This window comes from Entelurus aequoreus, linkage group LG17 (assembly GCF_033978785.1).
Source record: "Entelurus aequoreus isolate RoL-2023_Sb linkage group LG17, RoL_Eaeq_v1.1, whole genome shotgun sequence".
NCBI lineage: Eukaryota > Metazoa > Chordata > Actinopteri > Syngnathiformes > Syngnathidae > Entelurus > Entelurus aequoreus.
The window spans coordinates 37,577,361-37,591,278 of NC_084747.1; the positions used below are offsets into that span (position 1 = coordinate 37,577,361).

A 13,918-nucleotide genomic window follows, 5' to 3' on the forward strand; every position below is an offset into this window, starting at 1 on the left:
TTGAGGATTCCGGGTTCGATCCCCGCTTCCGCCATCCTAGTCACTGCCGTTGTGTCCTTGGGCAAGACACTTTACCCACCGGCTCCCAGTGCCACCCACACTGGTTTAAATGTAACTTAGATATTGGGATTCACTATGTAAAAGCGCTTTGAGTCACTAGAGAAAAAGCGCTATAGAAATATAATTCACTTCAGTGTATTTTGCATAAAACGGCCAATTCTTTAAAATTCGTAACTCTGACAAAAGCATAGACCAAAAACAAACATCACCTACAGAGGATGCTGATTTTCAAAATTCAGTAAGCATAATATTGAATGCATTCATCGTTCCCTCTGTCCTGACTAGTCTCCCATGTTCCTGACACTGAGAAACGACCCCACAGCATGATGCTGCCACCACAATGCTTCACTGTAGGGATGATATTGGACTGGCGATGAGCGCTGCCTGGTTTCCTCTGAACATGACACTTAGCATTCACGCCAAAGGGTTCAATCTTTGTCTCATCAGATCAGAATTATTTTTTTTATCATGGTCTGGGAGTCTTTCAGGTGCATCTTGGCAAACTTTTACAAAGGAATGGCTTCCGTCTGGCCACTCTACCATACAGGTTTAATTGTTCGATTACTGCAGAGATGGTTTTCCTTCTGGAAGGTTCTCCTCTCTCCACAGAGGAATGCTGTAGCTCTGACAGAGTGACAATAGGGTCCTTGGTTATTTCCCTGATTAAGGCCCTTCCCCCCCGGATTGCTAAATTTAGATGCTCTCTCAGAAGAGTCCGGGTGGTTCCAATCTTCTTCCATTTACGGATGATAGAGGCCACTGTGCTCATTGGGAACTTCAAGGCAGCAGATATTTTTCTGTACCCTTCCCCAGATTTGTGCCTCGAGACGATCCTGTCTCGGAGGTCTACAGACAATTATTTCGACTTCACAGGTGGACTCCAATAAAGCTATAGCAAACGTCTCAAGGATGATCAGTTGAAACAGGATGCACCTGAGCTCACGTTTAAGCTTCATGGCAAAAGCTGTGAATACTTATGTACATGTGATTTCTTAGTTTTTACTTTTGATAAATATGCCAAAAATTGTAAAAAAAAAACAAAAAAAACAGTGTTTTTCACGTTGTCATTATGGGGTATTGTGTGTAGAATTTTGAGGACAAATATGAATATATTCAATTTTGGAATAAGGTTGTAACATAACATTTGGAAAAAGTGGAGAGTATATAGTGTTAAATCAGCACACAATGGGAGACTGTCAATTAAAAGAAATACATCTAGAAATGTTGTTCTTGCTTTATGAGAATAGACTTGCTATGGGATGCATAATTAGAAACCTGCTCTAATAATAACTGCTGCGACTATAGGAAACTTATTGATGGTCGTGAGTTCAAACCCCGGCCGAGTCATACCAAAGACTATAAAAATGGGACCCATTACCTCCCTGCTTGGCACTCAGCATCAAGGCTTGGAATTGGGGGTTAAATCACCAAAAATGATTCCCGGGCGCGGCCACCGCTGCTGCTCACTGCTCCCCTCACCTCCCAGGGGGTGATCAAGGGTGATGGGTCAAATGCAGAGAATAATTTCGCCCCACCTAGTCTGTGTGTGACAATCATGGGTACTTTACTTAACTTAACTTGTATTTACTCCACAAGATGGGAGTGACTGCATTATAGTATCTTAAGTGGTCAGCATCTAGCACAGGGGTCACCAACGCGGTGCCCGCGGGCACCAGGTAGCCCGTAAGGACCAGATGAGTAGCCCGCTGGCCTGTTCTAAAAATAGCTCAAATAGCAGCACTTACCAGTAAGCTGCCTCTATTTTTTAAATGTTATTTATTTACTAGCAAGCTGGTCTCGCTTTGCTCAACATTTTTAATTCTAAGAGAGACAAAACTCAAATAGAATTTGGAAATCCAAGAAAATATTTGAAAGACTTGGTCTTCACTAACTGACAAAGAAACAGATAACAGATTTGGTGTCCAGTTCAAAGTGTGACATGATTTATTTAAAAATTTGAGAGTTGACTTTTGTATTTTACATGAGTTATTATTTGTACAAACATGGTGCAAAATAATTCATGATTTGTTAAAAAATGTTAGTGGCTAGTTAGTTAAAATGGGATATTGTGATTTCACAAGACTGTCTTAGAAGTGATCATTTGAAAATGTTCAATTTGAAAAATGTGCACTTAGAGAAAATATAAAAATAAAGTGTTGCATATTGATATTTATCTGTTTCTATATATATTTATTGTGAGAAATCATTAAGATGATCAGTGTTTCCACAAAGATAAATATCATTAATTATTAATAATAACAGAGTTAAAGGTAAATTGAGCAAATTGGCTATTTCTGGCAATTTATTTAAGTGTGTATCAAACTGGTAGCCCTTCGCATTAATCAGTAGCCAAGAAGTAGCTCTTGGTTTCAAAAAGGTTGGTGACCCCTGATCTAGCAGCTTTATCTGCCTCATGCGTATGAAATTCATGTGTTTTTACACTTGTCGAATGATATTAATGTTGACTGAGCAGTTTGCTCCTTGACAAAATTACAACACTGGTTCTGGTATTGTCAAAGGAGCTCAACAAATGTATGATTTTTGATTCTTGAGTCAATGAGTTTAACCATGCTGTTCTTTCAGTGAGGCATCCACCCACCATCAACCCTCTGGGCCCTCGAGGCCCCACAACCAACAATGACAACAGAGGTATGACATCATCATGACATCATGAAGCATCATCTCACAATATGTTTACAATCTCCTCATAGCAACGTGCGGCCAGCGATTAGACAACACCCTCACCCAGCCTGCCTTCCGCATGTTCGGGGGCAAACAGAGCGACATCACGGAGCAGCCCTGGCAGGTCGCCATTAATGTTTACCAGCCTCGCCTGCGCCAGCACTTCCACAGGTGCGGTGGGGTTCTAATCGATTCTTGCTGGGTCCTGTCGGCTGCACACTGCTTCGAAGCCTCGTAAGAATCATCTCAGATGCATACCGACATATGAGCCATTCAAACATGGCGACCAAACAGCACATTAAAGTCACATGCTTTGTGTTGTCTTTCAGGGATAAACCCTCAAAGTTAGAGGTGATTCTGGGCAGAACGTTCCGCAAACAGAATTCCAGCAGTGAGCAGATTTTTAAGGTTGAAAAGTACTGGATCCATGAGAAATTTGACAATGAGACGTTTGATAACGACATAGGTGAGTGCCTTTTGCCTTATTGTAGGAAAGTTGGCATTCTTTACGGACCTCTTTCCTTTTTATGCATGTTTGTCATCAGTTTGGCGGCCATGCATGACTGAATTGTAAACAAAATATATGTTAGTCACCATTTAGGATTACCTTACATGCATATGTACTAGATTCATTGGTTTGGTAGTTTAGAGCTAATTTAGGGCCCAAAGTTGTGTACCTTTTGAAACAGAAAATACATGTTTGATGTTGAATGTTGAAAAACAAGTGTATTTAAAACACAAATAAGTGCACACAATTTTTACTTGTTGAATATAATTAGGATTCACTCTGACAATTCTTTTTTCAATTTATTTCATATATGCCCTTCTCAGTTGATGGCATTCAAAATTCAGGAAAAATTGCAAACAAAAAAAAACCTACTTTAACTGGGAAAAAAAATGGTTCTGAAAAAAAAACAGATACTCAAATATTGAGACAAATAGGAGTGAAAATGTTGAATAAATAATTTATTCAAAATAATTACCAGAGTAAATCATAATCATCTTCAACCCGAAAACAAAATGTGTTCAGTTTTATTTTCAATACACTGATGTATTTTTCAAAATTCAAAATCAAAACTTTTTTTTTTTTCAGTTTCAAAGTTTATTTTTTCAAGTACAAAACTTTTGCCTGTAAATTAAGACCCCTAAAGGAGATTTTAATATAGAGTAATTGCATTATTAACACATTTAACAGAACTAATAAGTACTGCTGTACACACACTCAAACAATAGCATAATAACTGTATTTTAAAACAGTGTCTATGATGATTAAACCTTATTGTATTTTAATAAAACAATCTCCATTTTGTTAACACGGCAATGCCATCGCATCTACGGTAGGCAGGGGATTCATAGGGCCCCATTCGGTTTACCTGACACATGAAACGTGATGAATTGGGTCAGGGGTGCACTATCTACTATCTATCTACCCCCACATCTGCGGTCCCCTCCAAGGTTTCTCATTGTCATCCCATTGGGTTGAGTTTTTTCTTGCCCTGATGTGGGATCTGAGCCGATGTCGTTGTGGCTTGTGCAGCCCTTTAAGACACTTGTGATTTAGGGCTATATAAGTAAGCTTTGGTTGATTGATTGAAAATATGTTTTGTGGCAATTCCAACTTTGACCACACTGCCAGTTGCTATGTAGAGTGCCGCTTTGCAACATTTTCCGCAGACTGCATTGCAGAATGGTTAACCCCACTTTCACTCACACGAGACCCACCCAGGAATGGGGCCCTATGAATCCCTTCTGTACACATGGTGGTCTCTTAGTGAAGGTAAATACAGCCATCTAGTGGCAATACCTGGTATTTTCTTTACTCTTGAAAAAAATGGGATTTTATTTGAGGTAAGGCATTTATTTCTTCAACTGGCAACTAATTGAGACATATCGTTGGTAAGAGCACAGACCATTTTTTAAGGAAATACAATAATACACATTGAAACATGCCACCCTGCTCTAAACACATTTTTGGCAAAATGAATAAAACAATGGAGCACCAACCTGACTTTGTTCCCTACGATCCTCCCTAGCTCTGTTAAAGCTGAAGTCAGACATTGGCTTCTGTGCCATACACTCTGCAGAGGTTCGTCCTGCGTGTCTCCCCGAAGCCGGCCTGGTGCTTCCGGACTGGACCGAGTGTGAGATCTCAGGCTATGGAAAAGACTCAGAGTGTACGCCAAACACCTCTCCCTGAATGCTGTCACTCGACTTAAACAGCATAGTTCCCCCATTTAAAGGGGATGATAATGATCATTCGCTTGAACTTTCTTATCCACAGTTGCTGCTCATTACTCGGAGCGTGTCAAGAGAGGTTTTGTTCGCCTGTGGCCCAGAGAACGTTGCATCCCTGATGTGCTGTCCGGACGTCCGGTGACCGCCAACATGCTTTGTGCGGGCGACACCCGAGGCTTAGATGATGCCTGCAAGGTGAGAGTATGTTTTTTCACCGTGTTGTAGTTTGCAGCGAAGGGCATCATACTCAGAGCATTATGTCAACGTAACGTGGTGTAGTACCACAGCAACCACAATAATAAAATACAATAAGCAAGTTGAAATACAGTATATTTTAATTGTAGTTAGTTAGGTTAGCATTAAGCAAAACATACTTACTGTATTCACCCTGCATACCAGACAGTATTTTTTTCCCCTTAAAACAGGGGTCTCAAACGTACGGCCCGAGGGCCGGATCAGGCCTGCAGGATGAGAAACAGCTGTTCTAAATGTGTCCACTGGATGTCGCAACAGCAATTCTTTGTATCTTTGTAGATGATGCTACATATGTACAAAATAAACCACAAGATGTTAGTACATCAGTCGAGAAAAATTATCAAACTACGTAAATAACATACTGTAATTTTCTGTCCTTTAAATTAATGTTGATTATACGTACATGTCCTTTAAAAGTCACTTTGGAAACAATGTTGATTAGACGTACATGTCCTTTAAAAGTCACTTTGAAACAACGTTGATTATACGTACATGTCCTTTAAAAGTCACTTTGAAACAACGTTGATTATACGTACATGTCCTTTAAAAGTCACTTTGAAACAACGTTGATTATACATACATGTCCTTTAAAAGTCACTTTGAAACAACGTACATGTCCTTTAAAAAGTCACTTTGAAACAACGTTGATTATACATACATGTCCTTTAAAAGTCACTTTGAAACAACATTGCCAAAATAGTTGTATTTGTAAATTGAGACAACGTTGATGTCTAACGTTGGATCCACCTTGTTAGTTGGGAATATGACCAAAATTCAATGGTCAAATCAACGTCACAACCTAGCATTGGGGCGGTATAGCTCAGTTGATAGAGTGGCAGTGCCAACAAGTTGAGGGTTCCAGGTTCGATCCCCGCTTCCGCCATCCTACTCACTGCCGTTGTGTCCTTGGGCAAGACACTTTACCCACCTGCTCCCAGTGCCACCCACACTGCTTTAAATGGAACTTAGATATTTATTTTTCACTATGTAAAGCGCTTTGAGTCACTACAGAAAAAGTGCTACATAAATATAATTCACTTCACTAATTTTATTTTGATATAATTTCTTTATCTTGATAGATTGAAAATTAACACCAATGAGTTGACTGATGAACATTATCCCATAATTTGATCAGAAAATAGAAATAACGACAAATAAAGATAGAATACTATTAATCGCAACATGTAGGTGTAAAAAACAACAACAACATGATTTGTACAATTTCAGAATGTGCTTGTTCTATTTTTAAACAAAGAAAATAATCTGAAGTTGTCTTTATTTTTAAGTTATCGTGCCGTGATTTTATCAGTCCGGCCCACTTGGGGGTAGATTTTTCTCCACGTGGCCCCCGATCTAAAATGAGTTTGACACCCCTGCCTTAAAATAAGTCTAAAAAAAAGACAGGTCTTAGACTTGGACTTAGACTTAGACTTAGACAAACTTTAATGATCCACGAGGGAAGTTGTTCCACACAGTAGCTCAGTTACAAATGATGGAAAGGATAAGGATGGAAAGGATCGTGCACACAAGGGCACAAAAAGAGGGCAAAAACAAAAGGTATAAAGTAGACTAAAAATGTACAATCGTAGCAAAATAAAATTGAACATATATGTAATATTTACATATTATATATACAGTATATAATATATACTGATATACTATATGATTATATTATATTATCCATCCATCCAGCCATTTTCTACCGCCCGTCCCTTTCGGGGTCGCGGGGAGTGCTGGAGCCTATCTCAGCTGCATTCGGGCGGAAGGCGGGGAACACCCTGGACAAGTCGCCACCTCATCGCATATTACATCAATATATACAATATATAACAAATCCCAATTACCATGTACAATATTACAGTATATGTAACAGCTGCAGCAAAAAAGGGGAACAAAAAATAAAGAGTAGATCCAGCAGAAAATATACATTATAAATTATAAATTATAAATAATACATTATAAACCCCCTTATATTGGCACGATTAATACTGTAGTGTATGCACAGACCAGCCGGTGGCACTAGATGACTTCTCCCCAAGCAAGTTTGAGCTTTTTTCCTGTCACTCACACACATACCCGCTGGAAAAAAATTATAAGCTGTTAGCAAGTTAGCAAACAACAGAGGATGAGCTTTGATGCTAATTTTTAGATAATGCTGATCAATACAGCAGTCATCAAACAAATGCCCAGCAGCTAAAACATATACAATTACAACATACCAGTTGTTATTGCTACCAAAAGTGGAAATTTAAGAAAGACAAAGTAAAACAAAAAAAAACCCTAAATGGGTTATACTTGTATAGTGCTTTTCTACCTTCAAGGTACTCAAAGCCTTTTGACACTATTTCCACATTCATCCCATTCATACACACATTCACACATTGATGGCGGGAGCTGCCATGCAAGGACCGAACCACGACCCGCCAGGAGCAAGGGTGAAGTGTCTTGCCAAAGGACACAACGAGGATGGTGGAAGCTGGGGATCGAACCAGGAACACTCAGGTTGCTGGGACGGCCGCTCTCCCAACCGAGCCACGTCGTCCTCAAACAAAAAAACAACAACAACAAAAAAACCTAATCAAATGATGTTATGTGGGCATGATAGGCTGAGTGTCAAGCAGGGAGGCATTTTTATAGTCTTTGGTATGACTATAAAAATTCTCACGACCGACCGATTTCAGGGCGGACACTCTATGAACATTACATAATTTATTCAGAAAGTATAAATAACGACAAATAAAGATAGAACACTATTAACCGCAACGTGTAAGTGTAAAAAAAACCAACAACTTTATGATTTGCACATTTTCAGAATGTGCTTGTTTTAATTTTAAACAAAGAAAACAATCTGAAGTTGTCTTTATTTTTACTTTATCGTGATTTTACCACAGTAGATTTTTCTCCACGTGGCCCCCGATCTAAAATGAGTTTGACAACCCTGTATTAGCCCTTTCAATAAAAAATAGTGTATTACTTTGCGCAGGAGTACCTAAAGTTGTCAATGTTCAAATGATGCTGTGCTCATTCATAACGACTTCTTGGTAAGCCTGTCCCTTTACCACACCCCTCCAGGGAGACTCCGGCGGTCCACTCGTCTGTCGCAACAACAACAAGATGACTCTCATGGGCGTCATCAGCTGGGGTGACGGCTGCGGCCAGAGAGATAAGCCTGGCGTCTACACACGTGTCACCCGTTACATCGACTGGATACGAAACAAGATCAAGGCCAACCCGATCTGAGAAACGAATGTGCAGTATGTTTATGATCTAAGTCAAACTGGTGGAGGTTTAAAACCGGCAAAACTACTTTTTCATAGGGTTAACGGGACCGAGAAAGTCATGAGATTTACCACTCAGAAGCTTCTTCACTTCCTGTGTGAATGGACAGAATATTTCCTCTTTCCTGTTCATCGCCAATGTTTTGTCTTTTCACGCGGAGACGTGTTTATTTGTCGCCCTCCAGTGCTGGCCATCACCCCTATGGGGGATTCTGAGGTTACAGAGGTGGACAGCAGTTACAGTACAGACTTATGCCTCAAAAATACTTCAAAACTAATCTGCTGGTTCAGATTTGGACTATTTTCAGTTAAGGAAAGATACCTTTGTCCTCTCTTTTTGGAACATAACACTCCCCCCGACCCCTGGGTTGAACCCAGCAAGTACATCAGGCGTCATGTATTGTCTGTAAATTGCCTTTAATATTTTACTTACCTGCTTTTTTATTTTATTTTTTGGCTGCACAGTTTATCTCTTAACTATAAATCGTTTGTATTTCCCAGGGAACATGGTTTTACAACGTTTCGTACTAATTTAATATTTATGTGTATTTCATAGAGACGTACTTGTGTTGTAAATAGTTTATTGTCATATAATCTTATGTGGTAAAATACAATAAATATTATTTGGAGTTAAAGTTTGTCTTTTTTCTTTTATTTACAGTATATACTATATTTTTCGGACCATAGGGCACACAGGATTTTAAGGCACATGAAGCCGCTTTCCTACCGCCTCTTCTGGATGCGCCGTTTTGTAGGCAATCATATTTACGTGCACACTTCGACAGCCTCCTTTCCCCGTCATCTTTATTGTTCCAGTTGTTTTTAGAGCTTCCATAGTGAGTGATATAAGTGAACTGTATGCTACTTTGTATTAGAAATGGCAACAGCCGAGGATGAATACCCCACAACAACATGAAAGAGAGAACAAAAAGCAGCTTATTGACTACGGGGCAGACTACAATGGCGGACGCGTGCAAATTTTCAGGACTTATGCAGATCCCCAATACACATCAGCAAGGACTAAGAGGTAACAAAAGTTGGTTATGTGTAGTATTGCAAAACAAACACCAAATAATATGTCTCCTAGTAGGTGCCATGTTGGGGTCCAAATACATTAATACACGTATGTTGAAGCACAGTACGTCTGACTATGGTAGCTGTAATACCCCAACAATTTATCAAGCGGTGCGGCTTCTTCGCTCACCAAAGTCGTACTAAAACGTTTTGACAGATTTTTGAGCAGCTTGTGTAATGTTCTATATCAGGGGTCCCCAAATTTTTGACCCGGGGGTGCATTGGGTTGAAAAAATTTGGCCAGGGGCCGGGCTATATATATATATATATATATATATAATCTGTCTCATTGCAGATTAGACAAACTGCCTTTTCCTTACATTGAACAAAAAAAAGTCATACGTCCACTAAATGTTAAAAAACTCTACACTCAGAGTCTATTTTAGGTTTTTCTAACGATTTTGAAAAAATGTATTTCATGCACTAATTGACTGAAAGAGTGTGCATTTGCCAAGTGACGTCACGTTATCGATGGGAAAATGCATTTTTAGACAATATGACTTGCCTGAGCGGCTTGGAGACCCAGTAACAAGTGGTAGAAAATGGATTGATGGATGGGCGAGAAAGGACAGAGTTAAAGGCCTACTGAAATGACATGTTCTTATTTAAACGGGGATAGCAGGTCCATTCTATGTGTCATACTTGATAATTTCGCGATATTGCCATATTTTTGCTGAAAGGATTTAGAAGAGAACATCGACGATAAAGTTTGCAACTTTTGGTCGCTGATAAAAAAGCCTTGCCTGTACCGGAAGTAGCGTGACGTCACAGGCTGTGGAGCGCCTCACATCTGCACATTGTTTACAATCATGGCCAGCAGCAGCGAGAGCGATTTGGACCGAGAAAGCGACGATTACCCCATTAATTTGAGCGAGGATGAAAGATTTGTGGATGAGGGAAGTGAGAATGAAGGATTAGAGGGCAGTAGAAGCGATTCAGATAGGGAAGATGCTGTGAGAGGCGGGTGGGACCTGATATTCAGCTGGGAATGTCTAAAACAGTAAATAAACACAAGACATATATATACTCTATTAGCCACAACACAACCAGGCTTATATTTAATATGCCTCAAATTAATCATCATAACAAACATCTCCCCCCTCCCGTCCATATAACCCACCAATACAAATCAAACACACTCAATCCCAAAGCCCAAAGTACTCCGTAAAGTTCATACAGCACATATATTTCCCCAAAGTTACGTACGTGACATGCACATAGCGGCACGCACGTACGAGCAAGCGATCAAATGTTTGGAAGCCAAAGCTGTACCCACGGTAGCGTGTCTGCTATCCAACTCAAAGTCCTCCTTGTTGTGTTGCTGCAGCCAGCCGCTAATACACCGATCCCACCTACAACTTTCTTCTTTGCTGTCTTCATTGTTCATTAAAAAAATTGCAAAAGATTCACCAACACAGATGTCCAGAATATTGTGGAATTTTGCGATGAAAACAGACGACTTAATAGCTGGCCACAATGGTGTCCCAATATGTCCGCACAATCCGTGATGTCACGCGCAAACGTCATCATACCGAGACGTTTTCAGCACAATATTTCGCGGGAAATTTAAAATTGCACTTTACTAATCTAACCCAGCCGTATTGGCATGTATGCAATGTTACGATTTCATCATTGATATATAAACTATCAGACTGCGTGGTCGGTAGTTGTGGGTTTCAGTAGGCCTTTAAAAACTAATAGTTATAAATACAACTTTTTTTTTTTTTTAAACGTCTTTTTTTTTTTGACGTATCTGGCCTGCAGGCCGTAGTTTGGGGACCCCTGTTCTATATGCTCAATGAAACATCAGAGTTTTGGTGTTGCATGCTTACGGCTACTTGCTAGCATCATTTATTGAACGGGCATCAACTTGTAGTCCACACGTATCTCTCAGTCATGTATAGAGAAAGTACGGCCAACCCAGTTTCGGGCGATCTCCCCAATGATTGATCCTAAGACACTTACAGTATGTGACAACATGGCACCATAACTGCTAACTTTGAGCTAATGCAGGGCCGGCCCGTGGCATAGGCCGTATAGGCAAATGCTAAGGGCGCCGTCCATCAGGGGGCGCCACGCCAGTGCCACAAATGTTGGAGAAAAAAAAAAAGTTGGTACTATTATTTCTAAATACAAAAAAAGAATCCCTTGTTAATTAAAATGCAAAGTAAAGCCTATTTAATAGAAATATTATTTGTTACAACATACGCCCCCCCCCCCCCCCCCGCCCCCCCCCCCCCCCCCCCCCCCTCGCACGGTGCGCCCCCTCCCTTCCCGTATCATGACTCTTTTTGGACGTCACCACATCAAAAAAATCAACACAAGATGTCAAAACGGCCAAAACTGTCAGGTGCCCAGGGAAGAAAAAAGAGAAAAGAAGAGGAGTAACGAGAAAAAGACAGAGGTAGCAGGTAGGTAACGTTAGCCTACATGAAATTATTTGTCTGTGATAGTAACCTGGCTTTTTAGCATTAAGCTAATGTTACATGATTCGGCAATTGCTAATCAATAAATAGCTAGTTCTGTTTTAACGTCGGGTTAATATTGTGGAGGGAACTAAATTGTTATGGAAAATAATAATGTAACGTTAGGTAATTACAGTACTCCCACCTTACATTCCTCAGGGACCTTTGCATTAGATCTTTTAAGCAGGTGTTTTTTGTTTACATTGTTATTGCCTTCTGGTTAGCTAATGTTTGCCCTGCAGGTAATAGTCACCTTTCCACCCCTTTATATATTAGGTATAGTTGTAAGCCTAGTTGTTAAAGTGCACATCATTAATGTTAATTAAACAATATCACATGAGAGGGAATGCTGTTTTTTTAATTTGAGCACTGCTGTGATTCGGTTAAAGATAATCATAACATAAAATTCTCATATAATATGTTAATTTGCTTTCTTTAAGTAAAAAAAAAGGTCAAAGACAAAGCTATTCGGTTTATTGTGAGTATATACAATTCACTGCCGATGTGGGGGGGCGCCACCTAAAATCTTGCCTAGGGCGCCAGATTGGTTAGGGCCAGGCCTGAGCTAATGTTATGTGTTTGCGGTGCTTCCTTGTTAGTTTATTGACGTGTAAAAATGCCCTGAAATATGGAAAGCTTTTACATCGCTATCCCCACAACCCGGAAAAAAGAAAAGTATGGGAAGTGAAGGTTTTTCCGTCAACAGTGGGGAGTCACCGATTCAGGGGTCTTGTGCCAGGTAAACACACAACACAGCATCTTCCTTTTGTTTCGGACAGAACACACAAAAGCTAATACAAATGATAGCAGAATACATCAATACATTTAAGAGATGGTTTGAAAAAAACAGACTATTTTTGAATCTCAGTAAAACTAAAATAATGCAATTCTGTAAGAGCAGAACATCATTCCAAGTCGATCAAAGTTTGCATCCTCGGCTCAGATCCCACATCACGGCAAGAAAAAACTCATCCCAATGGGTTCAACTTGAAACCCTGGAAGGGACCGCAGATGTGGGGACCTCCAACTAATAATGTGAGAGTCCAGTCCATAGTGGGGCCAGCAGGGGATGCTCTTGCATGTAGACAGGTCGGGTCGCAGAGATTAAACGCTCGTCACTAAACACTACAAGAATGTATACAGCTGATTGCATCAAATACGGCCGCAAATTTATATTTCAACAAAATAAAAGCACGTTTTATTGTAATTTATGAACTGGAAGCCCAAAATGTATATTTAAATTTAAACATATTATTGTCATGATCTGTGGTCTGGATCATGTTTTTTGTTATTTTCTGTTTAAGACTCAATTAGTTCCTGTTTGCGCTCCCTTGTTGGTCCCATGGCGACTCATTGGTTTCACCTGCCTCATTTGACACACGCACCTGGCTCTAATCAAAGAGACTATTTAAGCCTGTCGTTGCCAGTTAGTCGGCCTGGCGACATTGCTCTGTTGATGTGCTTTTCATGCTCTGTTCATACCATAGTTCATGTTACTTGTTTCATGACATAGTAAGTGTTGTTTGTTTTATGTCCATAGCTTACTCTAAGTGTTAGTTTTTGTTTCCTTCGCAAAGTTGTGCCTTCGCCTTGAGCGCTTTTTGTTTGTACCCCTTTTATAGTTATAATTAAAAATGTTCCTACCTTCAAGCCTTGTCCGATATAGTCCGTTTGCTTCCTTGGAAAACAATCCTCGCAGAAAGCTGCGAAAACCTCCTCGTTCTGACAGAAGATGTCCAAATACCAACAAAAACAAAGCAAGATCAAGGCGAAGGCACAATTTAGCAAAGGAAACAAAAAAAGAGTAAACTATGGACATAAAACAAACAACACTTACTGTGGCATGAAATGAGCAACATGAACTATGGT

General features: G+C 39.9%; 1 protein-coding gene across 3 annotated transcripts in view; it reads left to right on the forward strand.

Moving 5' to 3' along the window:
* LOC133632871 (tissue-type plasminogen activator-like) overlaps positions 1-9,135 on the forward strand; it is a 40,968-nt gene extending 31,833 nt beyond the window's left edge. For all 3 annotated transcript variants that reach the window (XM_062025644.1, XM_062025641.1, XM_062025642.1), the window contains exons 10-15: positions 2,644-2,709; positions 2,772-2,976; positions 3,072-3,208; positions 4,776-4,916; positions 5,024-5,172; positions 8,305-9,135. In XM_062025644.1, coding sequence (XP_061881628.1) covers positions 2,644-2,709; positions 2,772-2,976; positions 3,072-3,208; positions 4,776-4,916; positions 5,024-5,172; positions 8,305-8,472 — 866 coding nt within the window. In that variant the 3' untranslated portion in view covers positions 8,473-9,135. The remainder of the gene's footprint in view (positions 1-2,643; positions 2,710-2,771; positions 2,977-3,071; positions 3,209-4,775; positions 4,917-5,023; positions 5,173-8,304) is intronic.
* The last annotated feature ends 4,783 nt before the right edge of the window (positions 9,136-13,918 follow it).